Raw genomic sequence first — 22,542 nt, 5'->3', positions numbered from 1 at the left:
ATCTATTTCACCAATTACCTAGTAAATTTGGCTTACTCAACTCTCTTTCGCGTATTTGTGAAATTTGATCTTTAGTCGAAATTCTGAGTTTATATAGATGAACTACACATTTTTCACAGTTTCATCACAAATGTTCATGTTTATTCTTATTAACGTAGAAATAACTTTCAACAAAACTAGGAAATAAATAAAAAACTAGACGTTGTCATATATTGATAAATATTTCTAACTGTCTCATATAAAATAATCGAATGCATTATAAAAACCCTACAAATAAGAATAAAAGTCACATTGCCTATGAAGTTACTTGATTAACATATATATTTTTTAATTTTAATTGTCCGTCTATAAAAAGAATAAAAAACAAGAAATAAACGAACCTTAAGCGTACAGGCCGAATTTTTACGTGCTCATTTATTAATCTCAATAAAAGCGAGCTAAAGAAAAAGAAATGAAGGCTTTTGTAAACTTGTTGTCTTCCAAAATGAGAGTAATGCATTGCTCCTTGATTAAATATCTATAAAAATAATTTTCTAGTATTACTGTACTTACTGACTTTTCCCAAAAAAAAAATTCGAATTCGATTATATACACGACTAAGAATAACACGATAAACAATGAAATTATGCTTTTTTTTAGTAACTATAGCTATAAATAAGTTTTTGTAGTATTTTTTTTTTATTATTTTAAAGAAACCTAATGCTATAAATTTGATTTGAGTGCTTAAGTGGGTTTTTACTAAAAGGTTGACCCGAATCCTGTTCCCGTTTTATGGATGCTGTTATCCTTAAATTAAACATGCAAATGCAAACTAAAAATGTCATTTTAAATCTCAAAAACGTGAATTATCAAAATGAATAAAGGAGAGTTAAATTATGTTCTGAATAATAATGTTGGCTGGTGAACCACAAGCGGATATTATATGCCGCCAGTCACCAGACGGCCTTGAATCTTGACTTTTACTATTTATTGCCTAATTTTATTTAAAAGCACTAAAAGGACGCTTCTTCTTGACCTTTGGGATTATGTATTATATAAACTTTTATTTATATAATATTCAAATCTGAATTTAAAAAAAAAAACAAAAAAGAGGGTTTGTTTTAATAGCGTCTGAGTTTAAGTTATCTATTGTAGATTCTCCCTGTTACCATAAAGTAAATTATAAAAGCAAAACTTTAAAATCAGAGTTATTTGTTGATACAGTTCGTAAAGGTTTATGTTATTTAATATATGTATAGTTCTTACCGTAATATGTTTTATAAGTTTTGTCAGCCGAAATGTTGCAAGATGAACTTTCAATCTCAACAAAATACAAACCGGTTGGATGAGATGTGAGTGTCAAACTCGGCAATTACCTCACTATGCTAACCCGTCGATTCTGCTTTTGCTTAGTACGTTTGTTATTCCATTGTATTTTTTTTTGTTCCTGTATAATCTCTGATAATTTTTATGTCATCATATCCTCAAATGTTGTTATGATTTTTATCATCTTTTTATGAAATATTGTTTTATGAAATGTTGTTTGCTAACCTAAATTTATTTCCCGATGCAAAAACCTTTCAATATTTTGTCGAAGGTTATAGAGTTTTGCAATGTTGTTGGTGTCTTTAAACAAAGGCTGACTGCAGTATGCAAGCCCCTTCACTGTTACAATTTACATGAATTGTCAGGAAGCTCATTCAAGGATAACTTGCTAAGTTATGGCTACCAGTTAGCATTCTTTTTTAAACTCAACCCTTTCCATTACCTAATATAGCCACTAAGAAAATATTGAAATATTATTAATCTTTTATTTATAAACTGAATACATAAGCCAAAAAGGTCAAGAGTTATTTCCTAATTTTAAACATATATTTCCCATAATTTTTATTAGATTTAGTAAAAGTCATAATAATTTAAAACATAAATATTTCTAAGGGATGAAAAGTTTAAAAGAAATTGCCACCGTATGAATATTTTACTAACCGTCAATAGGTATATGTTTACCTTGGTTGATGTGAAAGTAAACTAACAAATATATTGTCATGTATAATGTATAATACATGACAATATATTTGTTTACTTATAATAAATATAAAATATAAGCATATAAAATACACTTGGATTTACACCGTGCGGTGTAGTGGTGACTATAAATCGATTTTGGTATCGATGAAAACAATCGATAAGCCGAAATCACCAAATACTATCATATCTGTAACTGTAACAAGTAAAAGTTGAAATAAATATACGAATAGAAATGTCCCATTTATAATTCAATTATAGTTTTTCTATGGATTTTTATATTTTATATAGTATGAAAAAAATACTACTGCTAGTTTATGAAATTAAATCGCTCATTTTATATTTTTTAATATATGAGAAACATTTCTAGATATTTAAATATTCTTTGGTAGATTCAATAGGGAAATATAAAAAAAAAATATTTTTAATAACGTAAGTATGTGACTTTTAATATATTTTTTTGTCTAAAATCTGGAACGTTTATTTTATATTCCCAACACGTTCGCTGGTATCTACCTACGACGCGACTGTGGAATTTTGCGTCGGAGCGCGCCGCCAGGGGCCACTGACTTCAACAGTTGCATACATCGCAATAATTGCTTCCAGAATGTTATTAATTTGTCTTCATTTCCTACAAAAACCTTATATTTTTTGCCTTCTCGTAGTAAACTTCACTCTAGGGAAGTTTAATAAATATATATTTAGTATGCTTATAGTAAGTTTGCATCGTTAAACTGCATATGGAGCGATTCCAGTTTTTCATTCATAAAACTTCATGCATAGTCTGTCGGAAATTAGGTGACGCATCATATGTAGTGTGATTATCCAAACTTGTGCTAAACACACAGAAGTCTATATATAAACTGGCTAACACCCCAAGAGAGTGTTCATGATTTCAATACGAGCGGAAGAAGATAGGTACTTTAAAATCTATTAAAAGATTCGATATTGAATTCGACTAATCGGATATATTAAATTTATATAAATTATACATTTGACGTGAGTATCGAAGTCTTCTTTCCCGGTCTCAGGATTGTATAATGTATTATTTAAATTATTAATCAATCAATTTACAGTAGTAAAGTATGAACTGTCATATAAATGAAACATTTGAAGGTATCTATTTTATACGTAAACACCAAGCATACATATATATTGCTTCAAAATAATTAAAATTGTTGGAACTGAAGGCGAATTTTGAAAAACATAGAGTACGTAAAATAATTAGGCTCGATTCAATGCAGATATATGGAATAATAATAAAAAGTACTTATTATGTAATGTTTAAATACTCATACTATGTGTAATGTGTTCTAGTCATTAGCTTAAAGATGAAATAATTAGTCATGTCATAACTAATCATTAAAATATGTTGAAAATTAAAATTTTCAATGTTAATTTCGAAACAATATAATAATAAGTAGCGTGTATTACGTCGCAATTTTTTTGTAATAATTATCTGGCAATAGCGTATCGTAATTTGCGGTTAATTAGAACGAATCGAAAGCTGCGAGCAATATATATGTTTATAATAAAAGACAAATAACTCAAAGAGAGGAAATAGGTGATCCAGAGTGCATTATACTTTATAATTAATGACTTAACGGTTTAATTCATTAACTCTTTACTAATTAACAATAAGTATACACTAAGGTATATACCTACCTCTACTCCGTAGGTTTAACAATTTTGTGAAATTCAAAAAGTTTAATAATATTTTGATATCTATAAATATTTGCATGTGACGTGGTCAATTACTTAACTACCCTTTATATAATATCACTAAGATGTTTTAAATGTTTAGTAAAAATCTTTTGATTCCTTAGTAATGTTGAACTAATTTTATTTAGAGCCGGTTGAGGTGTCAGAACAATACTTATTTGTATTTTGTACAGATATTATACATTATTGCTTAATAAATGAAACACGTCTAATTTATATAAAGTTTAAATATTGTATCTAGATATTAAATAAATGTGCTCTAATTATATAGTATAGGAAAAGTTATAATCTTTTTTCTTTGCATTCATGTCGATGTGCGATACTTGGAGACCCGTTACCTTACGTTATGAGAATGCTTAATTAAATGCTCAAACATCACTGTCCACAATAACGTCTATTTTAAATAAAATAACTTGAATGTTCTCTCATTATTAGAAAAAGAGATTACTTTTTGGTTTCCTGGAAAACTTAAGTACGTTAACTAACAAAGCTTATTTTGTAATAACATTGTTTTTTTTTTTAATAAATTACTTTCGATTACACACGAAATAAAGATAAACTACGCATTGTCGTAATTAAACTACTTTAGTGTAAAAATAAAGACTATAATTTTTTTAATATGTACCTACTGAACTAGGTACCAGCCCCGGCTTCGCGCGGGCTCTTTACAATTATTAAACTTATATTATGATAACTTTCAAATGATACGCCCACTTTAAATGATTTAAAAAGTAATTTAAAGATACTGATGTAGGCTGGAAAACGAAGTAATTTATTTTGATAAGTCTTAGCACCGAATTTATGAAAATAGCTTTCCAATAAACGCTTTAGGAATGCCAATATTTAAACGTTGTAAAATGGATATAGTATGTTATCGTTAAGGTTTACTCTCAGACGGCTCATGTTTTGCGTGTCATCTTCGATGAATATCGTAGATGTACAAGTAAATACAAAAACTTAACAAATTACATACTAAAACCTTCCTCGAGAATCAAGCTATCGAGTGGTGATAACTGTTTGATAATCGGTGAAGTAGTTTAGTTTAGTTAAACAGACAGATGCAGCGAAGGACTTATTATAATATATATATGTGTGTATAATATATATGATACGTTTCAGCTATTATTTAACAGGACATTTAATATATAAAACAAATATAACTAGACGCGTAATACAAATTTCTATCATCGTCACATTACATACGAAGTGTTGCCCGTTTCCCATGTAATATGTCACGATTTATGCATAAAAAATTGTTAACGCTACGTTTGTAGTGTCCCGATACAAACTAGCTGTAAATATACTAAACACCTATAATTATAAAACGGTAGTTTAAGAAATTGATTTATAAGAACGGTATTGCAGGTTAAGATCTTGTATTTACGTAAAATCTTTCACAGAATAGCATAGTACATTAAAGTAGACACAGACCTGAGTGTCTTTTACGTAATATGTCTAAAGTCAAAGTGAAGTTTGTTTCTAAAAGTGAAAATGTTTGACAAAATCCAGCGTCATTCTAGAACGTGCTTAGAAAAATCAACACATATTATAAAACAAAGTCCCTCGACGAGTCTGTCTGTCTGTCTGTACGCGCTAAAAGGAAAAACTACTGCACCGATTAACAAATAATTATCTCCACTCGATAGTGTGATTCTCGACGAAGGTTTTAGTATACAATTTGTTAAGTTTTTGTATTTAATTGTGTGTACATTAACAATAGTTGTTTAAGATATCGGGAAAACATGAGCCGTTTGAGATCTTTTAAGGAAAATGCTGCCTGAAGTCTTTGAGATATAACAAAATAATGTATGGTGTAATTGTGCATCTTATATAGGTCTACAGAAAAGTCCGCGATGGCATATGTCTATAGCTTAAGGATAACATACTATATCCATTTTACAACTCTTAAAAATTGGCATTCCTAAAGTGTTTATTAAAAATCTTTTTACATAAATACGGTATTAAAATTTATCGAAATAAATTACTTCGTTTTCAAGCTTACATCACTATCTGTAAATTACTTTTTAAATCATTTAAAGCGGGCGTACCATTTGAAAGTTATCATAATATAAGTTTAATAATTCTTAAAATTAAATAAGCTATTTTATATTTTTGTAAAGAGCCTGTGCGTAGCCGGGGCTGGTACCTAGTATGTAAATATTTTGATCTAAAAGAAAGCAGATGTAAAATTATTCGGTGACTTCGGTTAGTGCACAAATCGTACCTATTGAGTTATTTTTGAAGATTTAATGTTATTTTTATAACATGGTAATCCTTAAATAATAAAGTATGTGCATTAAGTTATGAGTTTTTAAAAGAGGTTTCATAATTTTATAAAAATTGACCTGATATCTGATATTGTTTATTTTCAGTTCATGGTTAAAGAAATTAAAATAGCTGACAATTATTCAATAATATCTAATCAATCACAGAATTTATCTGTCTCATTTAAATTATCAGAATTCTGAATCTATAACGATATTATTATTGTCAGCAGGCAGTACACCTGACAGTAAGTAGTTACTGCAACTTAAGGACGTTATGCAATATAGAGATGATGGGGATGTTTTGCCGGATATTTTGGAGATATACGAAACGAGATTACGAAATTTTAAGGGCTTATATTGTAACTTTCAGGGAAATCCTTTCTCTGAGAAAAGTTCAAGGATATTTATTTATGCAGTATGACCATAAAATTCAACAAAATGACGACAAAGTGAGTCGAAATATTAATTTTCTTTTATCTGTTAATAAAAGTGGAAAGTATGCGTCATTTTCCTGTCACAAGATTGTTGTATTAAAAGCTATTTGTAAAATAAACAATACTGTGACAAAAAAGATGTAATTAAAGAGAGAGATAGAGCAGCCTCAGTAGATTTTACAGATATTTAGTTCAGAATTACTAATTACAGGATTACAAAACCGTATTGTATTTGAAATACAAAGGTTTTGAAATATCAATGAGTACGCCGTGTGCCGACAAAAGAATCTATCCTACACCCAGTTTGTTAAGACAATCGCTGTGATGCAACATATGCGTACTCTAACATTTACCGTTTTGCAATACAAAATTGCAAGTCAAAATGCGACGCAACTTTCCAATAACAATTTAATTTGCAACTTAATAGATTTTATATTAAACGTAATGACGCCTATAAGATAAGGTATGCGGTTGAAAAAAACTAGGCAATAACTGTCAACCTGTTTCCTAGTTTATGCAACAATTATTATACTATTGATAAATGTTAGACGGTGCCACAGTCACCTTTGTCGAAGTCGAAGGCTATCAAAATGTTTTCGGTCACATATTGAAAGTACTGTTGCTAAATAAGACAAACAGATATTTTAGAACTAAATAATAATTTCACATATTTCTAGTAAGCTTGTTTTGGAGTATATATAATTGTTATTTTAATAAGTGCTATTTTTTGTATGGAAATAAATAACAAAACTCTAAAAAATGTCTTTGTCCTAAAATTTGTTTTGTGATTTTCCATTCCTATGGTTTAAAATAAAGTAAAAAGAAATATTTTTGAAAACGTTTGCTTTTGTGGTAAATATGACAATAAATTCTTTTTATCCATTAAAGTGGAAAAATTTACTATAACCTTGTAATATAACGATTTTAATGAGCTGTTCATTGAATATTTTTAGATTGTAGGATTCTTAATGGGTCTACAGAGTGAATAAACGAATTATTCGTGTTATTTCTGTTTATGGGATAGATAACCACTAAGAAATAAATTTTATATTGGGAAACAAAACGTTAAATGTAAATGTTTTCTGAAGAACAAGAAGAACTCTTTCATCAAGACAGCATGTATAGGGTTTTCCAATAGGGACGCTTGAACTTTGACAGCTGATTGCGGCCATGTTGTTTGAGTGACAGCTGTAAATGCAGTGTGTTATATTCATTCCGTCCTCCCAAACCACCATGGCAGGTTACAGTGTCGAGCAGCACGTGCAAATCATAAAATTGTTTTATGAAAATGGGTCTTCAGTTCGAGCAACGTTCCGCGCACTCCGCCCGTTTTACGGTCGCGATGATCGTCCTGCCGAGTCGACTATCCGTCGATTGGTGGACAAATTCGAGTCAACCGGGTCAGTTAACAATCAGCCGGTTCCCGTGCGTCAACGTAACGCGAGATCTGCCGAGAATATCGCCGCTGTGCGCGACAGTGTCCTCGAAAACCCGCGGCAGTCAATTCCGCGTCGCGCACAGGAACTCGGCCTTTCGCAGACGACAACTTGGCGAATTTTGCGTTGTGACTTGAGCCTGCACCCGTACAAGATCCAGCTGACCAAGAGCTCAAGGTTAATGACCATAGACAGCGCCGTGTGTTCGCTGACTGGGCATTAGAGCAGTTGGAAGTTGACGCCGATTTTGGCAAAAAAATCATCTTCAGCGACGAGGCGCATTTTTGGATGAATGGCTATGTCAACAAGCAAAATTGCCGTATTTGGGACGAGACCAATCCACACGAGGTTCACCAAGTGGCAATGCACCCGCAGAAAGTGACTGTTTGGTGCGGATTTTGGGCCGGAGGCGTGATTGGTCCGTATTTTTTCGAAAACGATAATGGTGTGGCCGTCACCGTCAATGGTGAGCGATACGGTCGATGATAACCAACTTCTTTTGGCCTGAAATCGAGAATATGGATCTGGACAACATGTGGTTTCAACAGGACGGCGCTACGTGCCACACAGCACACGCTACGATGGAAGAAAAGAAAGATCAAGCGCCCTAATGGAAAACCCTATACTTCGAGAGCCGTTACCACGACCAACACAACGAAAATATAATAGGGACTATATTGGAGTTTAATGAGGCGAAGTTCTTATGAACACGAAAGAAAATGTAATAGGGGTCACTTTTGAACTTTTCTCTATTTATAATTTGGTATCTTAATAAACAAAATTTGTAAATACCATACCTATAAGTAATATGTTTAAATTTTTGTGAACAAAACATAAACTATGATTTTTTTTAATATAGATAGTCTTACCACTTGGATACAAAAGCAGCTTTTTCACTCTTATATATTATTTTGTTTAATTTATCGTTAAACCTATCAATATTCCATACTGTCTTCTCAAAGTCAAATTCATGTTGACTCTTGCAATAAAAAAGATAATAATTGTTGACAAAAAAAGAAAAAGTAGGAAAAGAAAGAAAATTTGGACATTGACCGCGAACATTAATTGTCGATGAATTTCGTCAACTTCAACAACATACTAAGCAACTATCGTTATTGAACTCGCATATGAAATTTAAAAAATCCTAAAATTATTTACGCACATTGATAACAAGTTCAGTATTGGAATTGATTATTATTTGACAGGAAAAGAGACTCCTTACTCTTTATCAACCCACACCCTTGTTTTTTTTGTAATAATTCTTTATTTTTCCTTCAAATATTTTTCCTTATTTTTATAGCACAATTATAAGTAGGTATTATAACTGTTTTACGATGATTCTTGTGAACATTAGGTATGTCAAATATTTTAAACACATGAAATGCAACCTTTTTGAACGTAGGCTGTGTATTTTGTATCTTGGGTTGAATTTAGTTACGTGGGCGATCTGAAAATATACCTTATCTTGTGTAAAGCTTCACTAGGCATTGAATGTGTTTGTTAATGGTTTATCTTTTTTTACGACAAATGAATAAAGGGTTTCTTAGAGCCTCCCTGTTTTTTCTTATTTCATTATTAATTTAAACAGTATAATATTACCACTATACTGTTAACGCTACAATTTTACCTTAATACGATATATAAAAGTAATGAATATAAATTTGATTTACATTTTTACTATTCCTATTTTCTGTTATTAGAAAATTACGTATAAGTAGAGTAATTTTCGATTATATAAATAGATTAAAGGAAAGACAAAAATAAAAAAAAAATATGTTATACTTTTATTTTTATACTTCCTTTTTTATTTTGGATAGGTACGTATTTTACGTACATTTAGGTATGTAGTAGTGTTTATCGACCCCACAAAATAACAAACTGCCTATCCATTAATTTCAGAATAGAAACCTTCGAGGAATTATTGTTCTATTAATTATTATTGGAGTAAATCATTTATCAGTCTTCTAGCTGTATGCACGTCCAATTGTATTTATACATTTATAATTGTATTTTACTGTCGATTACCTTTCATACATATGTTTGGCTAAAGTTTAAAGCGTGCTAACCTCTTTGCAGTAAACGATAAACTCGCCTTTAAACCTCCGCGATTATCTGTGGGCCGCCTCACAGTATACCTACACGTACTATTCAAACGCACCAGTTTATTGCGGGTCGCTTGAGTAATGCTTACACCAACGAATTTCAGTATGATAGACAACACTGAATGACGAAACAACAAAACTTTCAAAATTAATATCAATGTGGTTTTGTTGCGAAACTTGTCTTGACGTGTGTTTACGTAATTGATCTAATTTATCAAATATAAACTAATCGAGAAACGATTATCCGAAGTAAATGACATACAATTAGCCCTGCCAAAATATTCCGTTATAAAGGTGTAAACACACATACGAAGCAGCAAAAACAAAAAGTTTAACCGCACTCGTATTTCAAGTTCATTGACTCCAAGCAAGCCACCACAAATTATTGGATGGTCTGAGATCGTCTGACTGCAATTTCAGACAGACAGAAATTCAAAAAAACTTTCTACCAAACTTCTTCTGCATTATTATTACGTTATTCAATATTTTTTTATCTGTTCCTCGGTTAAAACATTAAAATGGATTCGAAAATTATAATGAGTAATAAATAGGTTCTAATTTGTTTGAAATTTTTTTTGTAATTTTAATGTCTTTTATTACACAATTTTAGAGGTTCTAATTTGTTTGAAAAAAGTTTTTGTAATATTAATGTCTTTTATTACACAATTTTTGAATGTTATAAAATAAAATAAATTTTAACACTCATTTTATATGCTACAAACTTGTCCTAATAATAAGAACAAGATAATAATATAACCTAATACTATAAGATTAAAAAACTATTTTCAAGTTGTCTACAGGAACATATTAATTAATAGGTGAAGGTTCTTCAAGATTATAAATCATTTCTGAAAATAGTAATATCTGATTGAAGCTTGCCACCTTTTTTTTATTTTATTTTCACGTAGAAAATTACTCTTTTCTAATTACTGTGGACCCTTTTTTAGTTGACATCCTTTTAGTCCGTGTCTGATTTTGAATCCTAAGACATGATACGTATTCAGCCCACTTGTAATTTAATGTTATTGGATGTATTAATACATCCTCTGTCTTCATATTATTTTACACTTTTTTTAGACCAGCTTACATCTACAAAAAAAGATTTATATACGCAATACCTACTTATATTCGCTATCTGTAAATATTCTGAATTTTGTTATATTTTAATTGTTCTTCTGTTAGTAGGGTGATATATATATTATTTGACAACACAATTCATTAAATAGCTTCCGTCATACATATTAATATTACTTTTATAAGAATCATTCACCCAGTGACTGGTTCGTTATTCTTGTTAAGGTATTCCATCATAGTGTGTTTACAGACACACGTGTCATTTGGAATTTGGTCGTAATTGGACTAAAAATAAAAATACACCTTAAATGTAAACGGTTTTCTTCTTCGCAAATAGTGAAGTTTTTACTTGAATTTGTAAGTTGTACAAAATTTATTCATACGTACCTAATACCCATAGTTGAGAGGCTATTGAATTATCTACTTAATTGATTATTAATAATAATACGACGCAGATATCTAACGATAAAAAAACTAGTCTTCATCCGTGGCTTCTTCAAGAAAAAAGGGAGTGTTTGGGCAAATAGTAGACTTTTAGTCTATTATTATTACAGTTTTACAGTAACGTTCATACTGTTATAAGATTACATCCGAATGACAGCATAATGTATAACATATATATATATTTTAATTCATAATATATAATTGAGAAACAATAGTAAAAACGGCCATCAACTTCTAAAAGATATATTAGGGGATTTTTGTAACTTATATAGGTATAGTATTAAAATAAATTAATCGAAGGAAATCAATTAATATTTAACGTTATCTCAGTTCGATCGAGTATTACTTGGAACCGCTTTGATCTTACAATTTATATCAGATAATGGATTATAGGTGCCCATTAAACAAAGGAGTATTTACATGTATTTATGTATGGTATGATATTGCACACTCATAGATATTTTAATTTTATCGCTTTGTCACATTCAAATTTGTTTCCGAAAATATATATTTCTACTAAATATATTCCTAATTAAACAAATATAATGCCAACTCTACTCTAGCCTTGACATTTCAATATATATAAATCTATTTTAAATTCCATATTCATGTGATATAAATGTCAAAGGTAAATTGTTTGACTTCCTTTAATGTACTGTTGTTTTAGATAACACACTGTCAAAGGTAGAAATTATTTAAAATTAAATATTTGACATCGTTTCTTAATATTTTTTTAAAATTATATAACACATTTGCTTCAAAGTAATTTTATCACAGCACTTATTTGATATTCGATGAAGGATGTGAGTAAAGAGGTTTTAATTTTTAAGATAGATTAAATATGAATAAATAGTGGAAGAATGTTATTATCTGTCGCTGAAGTTATAAAAGCAATAAGTATACTAGCAACAATAATGTATTTAATTTTATTTATATTGTAATGATTTATTTTCGGATATTAAAAAAAAAAAAACTATTTTTTGCATATAGCTTATGTTATTAGTTAATAGTTTTCAAATGATTACAAAATTTCTGTGGTAAGTGTTACGTATTGGCTTATTAATTATCAATAATAATAAAAACTCATACAAAAAAAAACTACAATTGATGTGATAAAGAAGGATTACAAAAAAAACAACTTTTCCGTAATATATATTTATTTATTTTTATCATAATATCTATTAGAATATAATCAAACTTAAAAATAAAATAACTTGATAATCTGTTGCACAGATTACATATATTTGACGAAAAAAAATCAATTTCATGTGCGTAGTTCATGTTTAAGTTATCTTCAGAAAATAAACTTTATGGTTACATAAAACTAGTTTTACATCACATGATAAAATTTCATGCTATAGCCGAACATCAGGATCCGTGGACTTAACACTACGTAATTTCGTTTTGACTAGCGATTCGCTTGTAAACAACAAACCAAATATTTTTTTTAATATACAAAAATTGGTTCGTGAGGGCACATTAAGACTTATTACTATATTAGTAATATTTGTGTACGAAACAAAAAACGATCAAAGAAATTTTACAAAATATTCTGGTTGTAATAAGTAAATTATACGCTAACAAAGAAATAATTATGAAATACAATATAGACATGTTTTGACATTCTGTGCAATTTTAATAACAAATAAACTTGAACAATCAATATCAATTAAGTGGTTATTATCATTTACATTACATTTAATTGATAAAATATTTAGCGGAAAAGTCAGTTATTTATATAGGAAATAATTTGACGTAATAATGTGGATAATAATTTTAAACGGAGATTTTTTTTCTTTCGCATTTGTACTTCGATATAATATATAAAAGATAAATTTTAAAGTAACTTTATAAAGATTGAAAATTTTACACATGTTAAAATTGGTCATACCTTAATTTCGATAATATAAATTTGTAACAGAAAATTGTTTAAATATATCTTATTACAATGCATTAAAACACATAATCGCGTATCTAAGTCTAATTAACAATATAGGAGTATTTATACGTACTTGATGTAAAACATTTTTTATAAAATCATTGCACACGATCTAAAATATAATAAAAATTAACTGATCTCTAAAGCACTCCGTCAGTATAGAGTGGGCTGTTGCCAACAAAAAAATAACAGATTTCATGTTAAATGGCGCGAAGTTTGACCTTCGCAACGATGATAGTAGTCGACTCCACATTATGCAATGGAATGTAATATTACGCCTAATTTTAAAATATAAATGACTTTTACGGAATGTAAAATAAAGAACTGTTACTGTTTGTTATAATAAATCCGAACAAATCTTACACCGGCTATGTCTGAAATAAAGTGAAAACCATTTTACGTAAAAACAGTTAACATCGATTCGTATAAAATATTAGTTTCATACTATCACATACAAAATATATCTTCATATAACCTCGAAGTTGTGCTAAAAGAGATCTTTTAATGTTAAGAACTTAGAAGTAATAAATGGTTTATTCGACAGTAACTGACTTCGCGAGATTCCTAGGACAGTCGACATTACAGTCACGCAGTACAGCTATATGATATGCTAATAACTGCATAGGAATTACTGTCAGTACTCCTTGTAGGCAATCTACTGTCTTAGGAACTTCTAGAACGCGGGAGGCAAGAGCCATAGTCTCCGTGTCACCTTCTTCGCACACGACTATGGGCCGTCCTTGACGAGCGGTCACCTGTTGCAAGGCGTTCATGCACTTGGTGTAAACTGGGTCTCGCATCACAATCATCATAACAGGCATAGAATCATCGATAAGGGCTAGAGGACCATGTTTCAATTCACCAGCCATAATACCTTCGCTGTGCATGTACGTCAATTCCTTTACTTTTAAGGCTCCTTCTAAACAGGTAGCGAAATTGTAACCACGACCCATAATCAACAGTGAACGCTGGCGGTATAAGTCTTGTGCTAAAGCTTTTACTTTATCGTCCAAGGCCAGTACTTGACGGATTTTAGAATCCAATTCGTGAAGTCCTTGAATAATGTCCGCTCGACGTTTAAGCAAAGAGATACGATCTTCACTAATTACTAGCGCGAACATAACAAGGGACACAAATTGTGACGTATAGGCTTTAGTGGAAGCAACTCCAATTTCTGGACCGGCGTTGATATGAACACCGCAGTGTGATTCACGACAAATGGAACTTCCTACAGTGTTGGTTATACCAACTATAAGAGCTCCATGACGTTTGCAGTAACGCAGCGCCATCAATGTATCGGCAGTTTCTCCGGATTGTGAGATGAAGAAGCAGACATCATCACGGAAAACAGGAGTATTTCTGTCAAGAAAATCTGACGCAAGCTCCACCATCACAGGAAGCTCTGTTAGCTCTTCTAGCAACTGACGAGTCGCTACAGCACTGTGGTAACTGGTACCACATCCAATCAACATTAATCTTCTGCAGCGCTTTATTTCAGGAATGTAATCTTTTATGCCTCCAAGAGTAACAGTGCCATTGGCAAAATTGAGACGACCTCTCATTGTGTTTACAATAGATTCAGACTGTTCAAAAATTTCTTTCTGCATGAAGTAGTCATAGTTACCTTTCATAATTTGCTGCAACTCAAGCTTGAGTGTCAAAATTTCTCTCTGGTGAGGATCGGTGCTGCTACCAGACATACGATGGATGCTGAGAACTCCGTCCTTGATGTGAGCGACATCGTCATCTTCAAAATAAAGCACTCTGTTTGTGTGCTCAATAACCGCTGATGCATCAGAGGCAAAGAAATACTCAACATCTCTTTCTTCTTCAGGTTCAAACTGAGCATGACTGTTTACACGAGGCACAGTTGGCACTACTCCTCTAGTTGCTTTGTTGTTAGTGTACATAATTGGTACATGATCGCTAGACAGACGACGCTTGGTTTTAATTCCACGAGCAAAGGACTTCCACGTCTTGTTGCCACACACTCATTTGGGAAATACCGAGATTTGAAACAGAGGGCAAATGCTCCTTCAAGTTGCTGAATTACCTGCTCAACTAACTCTTGGAAATTGTAATCCTTGTGCTGGCTGTAAATGTGATGCACCAGCTTAGCAATAGCTTCAGTATCAGTCTGGGATTCAAAGGTATAACCTTTATTTTCCAGGAATGTTTTCACTTCTTTGTAGTTGGTAATGATTCCATTGTGAATAACAACAAAGGAATTATCGTCACCAGAACGTTGGGGATGTGAATTAACTGCACTCGGCTCACCGTGAGTCGCCCAACGGGTGTGGGCAATGCCACAATGGGATTCCATGCATTCTTCAACAGCTAATTGGCCACTTTGTTCTTGAAGCAATTCTTCAAGGGCGGCTACCTTACCACTTCTTTTAAGAACTGCAATATCCTTTGGTCGGCGGCATCGATAGCAACGCCAGCAGAGTCATAGCCACGGTACTCTAAACGTTTCAATCCATTAACAAGTAATTCCAATATTTCTCTTCGGCTCTTCGGCGTCAGATGATTAATATATGCAAAAATTCCACACATCGTAAACGAAGCAGAACGATACCTTTGATACAAGTGCACTAAACCACAACCGACGAGAGACTGTGCGCGATACGAAATACAACTGATATTGAAGGCCTCCGTCTATAACTCCTACCACTAATGAGATACTTTCACTTACGGCAATGAACACGTCATCATGTTTCGTTATCGTAGATACAACCTGCCTGTATCGTAAATATCAGCAAGCGGTGAAAAAAACCAGTCCTACTGTTGACTGTCGGCAGACGGCGGTACATAGTATCATCAACAGTTTTGTCACTGTCAATATGTCATTGACATTTGACATCAAAACAGTCTAAGAATACTTTTGGTGCATTCAAGTTGGTGAATGTTATAAACATTCAAGTTATTGGATTTGTAGTAGCTTCATTAAAAATAAATATTGTTAGGGAACACACTTTTAATTTGAACCGAACCTTAAAATTCCCGAACGCACCCGAAGTGACGTTAAGCGATAACATCTGGTTTGCTCACTTTTACGCGGAAAAGTATTTTGTCGACATGACTTGTGTCTGTAAATTGAATTTAACTTATTTAAGGTGTTTTGATTTAAGATAATAATGAGTTTGTTCCATTTAATAGTACTGGCTTTATAAGGCAACTAATATTTTTTATAATTTTGTTAGAAACCTAAATATATATTTTGATATTTTCAATTAAAAATTCCATAGAAATTAATTATATTTTGATAATTGTTTTCACAATGTATCAGTTGTATAAGTTTTTTGATCTATAATATTAAAAACAAGACTAAAAAACTTATTAGAAAAATTAATTAATACCAAAACTAATAAATTCTAAAGATTAAAAAAATTTAAGTAAACACAATGCCTTAAAGCAGGGGTGTCCAAACTAGATGGTACCCAGAGCCAATAAAAATGACAAAATACGTTGGTGGGCCGCAAATTATAAAAATAAAATACTTGTAATAATAATATCGTTATTTTATTATCTACTTTTCCATTAATTTTTCTTTTACAATTTGTCAACATCAACCTTAATATTAGTAGTAGCTAGGCGCAGTACATGTTTAAGTGAATTATCTGTCAATGAAGACCTGTATTTCGATTTAATAACCTTCATTGTTGAATAGGCACTCTCACAAAGGTAGGTACCGCTCATCATCGAGCCTATTTTTTGCCCGGAATTCGCCAGTTTCGGGAAACGTTCAGCGAGGAGCTTAAAAAAATCAATTCCTGTTTCCGTTCTGCCTTGAAAAAGGGGTCTGATTGCAGATCACACAGTTCCAGTTGATAATCAATCTTCACATTCTCAACTGCTGTCGTTAATGTATGAGTGAAGAATGCTATATCACTCTCAATTTTATTAAATCTGCCAAACTCCTCTCAAATTCAACGATTATTTCGTCCATGTATTTGAGGTGGTCCAAAAAATTGCATTCTTCAAAATTTTTCATCTCTAAATAATGTTCTTTACAAGTTGGAAAAAAAGAAAAATCATTTTGGTGTAGAGACGTTTTGAACAAATTCAGTTTACTTCTGAATCCATTCACATTTCCGTACATGTTGGCTATATTGTGGTTTTTGCCTTGCAACTTTAAATTTAGTTTATTCAAGTGTTGCGTCATATCAGCTAAAAACGCAAGATCAGCCAGAAGAGGATCTTACATTTTATCTTGTAGTTCGGAAGTGTCAGATAATATTTCATTATTTAGAAATAAATGTATTTCTTTTCGTAAGGCGAAAAAGCGTTGTACTGTGCAGCACTTAGCCATCTAATTTCTGAATGCAATAGTAAATCCTATAGGTTGCATCGATTTCACTTAAAAAGTCCTAAATTTTTATGTGTCAATGCCCTGTTTCCAACTCTAATCAAATTGGTTATCCTTATAACAACTTTCATAGCATTAATTTGACGCAAAGATTTTCCACACAAGGCTTCTTGATGTGTGATACAATGCAACAACGGGCGGTCAATGTCATTTTGTATTAGAAGTCGCGCGAATCCTGTCACTGTCCCAGTCATAGCTTTTGCTCCATCGGTCACAATACAAGAACACTTATGAAATCCTCCATATTTTACTACAGTTTTGTTAACTGCTTCAAATATATCACTGCCTTTAGTTGTTCCATGACATGGTATTAAATCCAGCATTTCTTCCGTGATTGTAAAATCTTTCGAAATGCAACGTATGAAGATTATTAATTGACTGACATCGGTCTGGTCGGTATTTTCATCCAAACATATTGAATAGTACTCGCAATCTACAAAGCAATCCCATACACTTTTCGCAATATAATTGCCCATGTCATTTATTCGTCGCGCCAATGTTTGATGAGATAATGCAACAGATTTAATCTTTTCTAATTTCGGCTGCATGAAGCGTTTAGCTATTTCAACTGCGCATTCTTTTATTAAAACTCCATTACTAAATGGTTTTTTAGCTCTGGCTAATTGTAATGAAACTTCATATGAGGCAGCCAAACTTTGTATATTCTCCGTACTTTTGAAAACATACTTGTTTGCTGCATTAGTTTTTTTTTGTACTCAGCCAATACCAACCAATACTTTTCTTGATTCGCCGACATGTTTTTAATACTTGTCTTCATGTAAAGGAGTATAGTGTCGTTTAACATTACATTCTTTACTTACAGATAAAACTTGCATACAAATCAAACACTGAATTTTATTGTTATTGTTGGAGATTTTCTTCACTTTACTTCCTCTTCTTTGCAGACATGATGAGATTAAAAGTTCAATATACTTAAACACAAAGCGAACAATCTAATAACAAACTTTAAAATAACGTAAAAATCTTTAATAACTTGAGAGTAACCTTGCGTAATCAAAACTTTCGTCGCGTTGAATGACAGGTGACTAACAATACCCAATGAACGATGCGCGGTAGGTATCTATATTGGGTTCGGGGAATTCCCCGACTTCTCGTGTGAATAGTGAAGTGTGCGACGTGATAGAACATACACAAAACATTTGAATTTCGTCACGATTAAAATAATTTGCTCATTAATGTATTTAAACAAAGAAGATAAAAAAGATTCTACGGCCGCAATAATCCAAAACACGGCCCGCGGGCCGTGGTTTGGACAGCCCTGCCTTAAAGGAATGCTCCAAAAGGAAAAATATTCTGTTATATTTAAATGTAAAAACTAAATGCGTTGCAGTCAGTGAGAGTTTATGTTATAAAATTGTGTTCATTAATACGGCAACAAAATAGTCACATGTAACTTGTTATAAAAGTTCGCTCATTAATATTTTTGGGCCTATTGGGGAAATTACAATGAAACTACACACTACCAGTAGCTTCTTTATTGGTTTATCAGGATCAAGGTCTTTACAAAAATTATTGAAAAAATTACAAAGATACAATTAGCTTTATAACATTCGAGTTTTCTCCGTACCTAGTAATTTCTAAAATATTGGAAATTTAAATTGAATTTTTAAACCTTTGTCAGGCAACTTAGTCATAAAATATCAGAGTCAAGTTTCAACAGGAACTACAGGAACAGAAATTGTTACCTTTTACAAAGTCCACAAATTTCTACCAAAACGTTCTTAACGCTTTTTATTGTTTTAAACGTACGTACTTCTAAATTCAACTACCGGCGGCCGCTTCACAAACGGCCGCTCCGATTTCCTACACTCTGATGTTTATCACCTACTTAAGTACTTACACTTCATCAATCTTATGAAAATAACTTATTTTTTTCATCTACAATGTTATGAATCGTATAATCTAAAATCAGTTCACAATGTACACAAAAGAGCTATCAGAAGTTACACAAGACGTTACAATTCATAAAAATAATGATACGTTATACTTAGAAATTAGACATAACTAAATTACATAAAAAACTCACCGACCAATCTAACAGAAACAAGGACGAGATGTTCAGTACGATCTTAAGCAATTTAGTTATGATGGCGTACAGGAGCAGAGTCTCATACAACAAAACTTCTAAAAGGCTTAAAAGTTCAATTTTAAATTCGCCGCCGTCGTTTCCTCCTGAACTCCTTGCGATGGAAAAATAAAACGAACCGCGACAACAAGTACGGCAACTCAAACTTCTCCAGTAACTTACCTCTAAAATAATCACAAAGACATAAACCTATAAAGTAAACGTAACTAAGACGAAAAAACTTGAGTATCTTGTTGAGATAAATGCACGAGGTGGGTCCGGGGTCGATGTCACCAGCGAAGAAGCTCCGATTGGGGGGGGACACTGACTCTACGTTGGGAATGGGGACGCCGTAGGCGATCGGGCTGGGTGGCCGCGGGGGAGACCGGGGGGGGACGGCGCGGCCGCGGGGGAAGGGGGGAGGGGGAGCCGCAGCGCTGCGGGGGTGGGTCGGACGCTGCGGGCTAGTACTTGAAGAGCCCCATAGTTATTTTTTCTTCTGGGCTTCTCGGCGGCCTTGGTGATTTTGCCCGTAGTCACCTCCTTGAAGGTCACGCTCTGAAACAGATAGGCTCATAAGTAACGACAGAGGCGGCGGTCACGGGATGTAACGTTAATAGGTTAGTACACAAACGTGGTACGGGTTATACACGCTGGGGTACCTTGATGACTCCAACGGCAACCGTCTGACGCATGTCCCGGACGGCGAAGCGTCCCAGCGGCGGGAACTCCTGGAACGACTCCACACACAGCGCCTTGGTCGGCACCAGGGTGACGATGGCCGCGTCGCCGGACTTGATGGACTTCGGCTCCACCTCGGTCGTCTTGCCTGTAACATCACGTTGAAGCGATATATAGATCACGTGGGACAGTTGGTCATCTCTAGGTCCCTAGTTGCGAGTATAGTCAAGTACCAGTACGACGGTCGCACTTCTCCTTGATCTCAGCGAACTTGCAGGCGATGTGAGCGGTGTGACAGTCCAGCACCGGGGTATAGCCGTGCTGATCTGCCCCGGGTGGTTCAACACGATCACCTGTGACAAACCAAAAAAACTTCTTATAAATAGAAGATGACGTAAACTTACATCTGTATCTAAATCTTACAATGTATGGTTAGTAACAAACTAAGCCTCGTTTTGGATCATTTTCTTTCTGATAATTTTTGTCGAATAAGGGGACTAATGAAAATGGCATTGATAATGAATACTAACTAGTGTTCAAAATGTCCTACCAATTTTGTAAGATCACAGCCATGGTGTTATTACATCTTTATTAATCGTACAATATCTCGGCGAGGACGAGAGTTGCGTAACATTTTGTCATTATTTAATATACAAACGGGTTTGAAATGTGTTGGCATACTTTACATAATTAACTCGTTATAAATATTAGGCCCAGGTCGCATTTGTGACCGTTTCGCAATCATTATTGTGACACGAGAAAAGCGTTCCCAAGACATGTTCGCAGGGGATGTTGCAATACAAGTTTGTTAACCTTTTGGTGGACACGTGGCTGCTGGATTTGGAGGTATTATATATGCCTTATAGAAGTTTGGGTTTTATTTTTACCTGGGCGGTGAAGTCCGAAGCCCCCGGGCGGGCAGTTCTTGGAGTCACCGGCCACGTAGCCGCGACGCAACTCCTTCACCGATACGTTCTGATAATGCACGAATTAAATCATTACAACCAAACAGAACTATCCTATAAAGTCCTAAGTACGTAAGATAAGGTAAACTATAAATCCTTGAACTACGAAAAATAAAAAAAATCCGACAACCAATTGCCATAACTTTCATACAATAATTTAATTTACTTGTGCCAAGAGAATATTTTCTATTTCATATATCGTATGGAATTCCAAAGCTGATATAAATACTCTTCGTGTAGTGACCTGTTTTGTCCGTCCTCACTCCTTACCTTCACGTTGAAGCCCACGTTGTCTCCAGGCATCGCCTCCTGCAAGGCCTCGTGGTGCATCTCCACAGACTTCACCTCGGTGGTGATGGCCGCGGGCGCGAACACAACCACCATGCCTGATCACACCGTGACGGTACCGTCTTATATTGTATACAAATACACTTGGGGTGGTAGGGGTGGGGGTGTAATGAATGACACTCAAAAATTAAATTTTTATTACAGGGTACATATAACCATTCAAATGAGAGGTAAACCAAAATGATCTTATAACATTATCGTCATCCTTTATAGATTCAATAAACATAAGTCATTTCGGCTCGGATCAATGTTATTGTGTTATTGAACATTATCTCTTCTCGTTGGCCGTCAACTAACCGGGTTTCAGGATGCCGGTCTCGACTCGTCCTACGGGCACTGTCCCGATGCCTCCGATCTTGTACACGTCCTGCAGAGGAAGACGCAGCGGCTTCTCGGTGGGACGAGACGGAGGGGATAGCGTCCAGGGCCTAGATAGTGACCGAAAGGCTTGTACGTTTAATTTGAAGCTATTAAGTGTAAAACTGATTATTATTAGAATTCCGGAGATATGTTTTCTATCTCAAACCTATTGTTTGTAAATATAATTATAGTAACATTAAAAACTTAACCAGAAACGATAAAATATCAAATAAAAAATTATTTAAGGAATATAAAACAATCAAATATTTTTTTCTCTTATGTGTAGACATATTTAATCTGTGTGTCAAGTG

At 33.2% G+C, this 22,542-nt stretch overlaps 1 protein-coding gene and 1 pseudogene across 1 annotated transcript; both read right to left on the bottom strand.

Annotated features, from left to right (window-relative positions):
• Window positions 1-12,622: 12,622 nt before the first annotated feature.
• On the bottom strand, window positions 12,623-16,232 carry LOC116766398 (glutamine--fructose-6-phosphate aminotransferase [isomerizing] 2-like). Its single transcript, XM_032656241.2, is given in 3 exon segments — window positions 12,623-15,379; window positions 15,382-15,837; window positions 15,840-16,232. Coding segments are annotated over 3 exon segments (2,019 nt in total). The 5' UTR covers window positions 15,979-16,232; the 3' UTR covers window positions 12,623-13,955.
• Window positions 16,233-19,272: 3,040 nt separating this feature from the next.
• LOC133320054 (elongation factor 1-alpha 2-like) lies at window positions 19,273-22,293 on the bottom strand (annotated as a pseudogene).
• Window positions 22,294-22,542: the final 249 nt, after the last annotated feature.

This window comes from Danaus plexippus (assembly GCF_018135715.1).
Source record: "Danaus plexippus chromosome 3 unlocalized genomic scaffold, MEX_DaPlex mxdp_25, whole genome shotgun sequence".
Classification (NCBI taxonomy): Eukaryota; Metazoa; Arthropoda; class Insecta; order Lepidoptera; family Nymphalidae; genus Danaus; species Danaus plexippus.
This window is presented reverse-complemented; position numbering and strand designations above follow the sequence as displayed.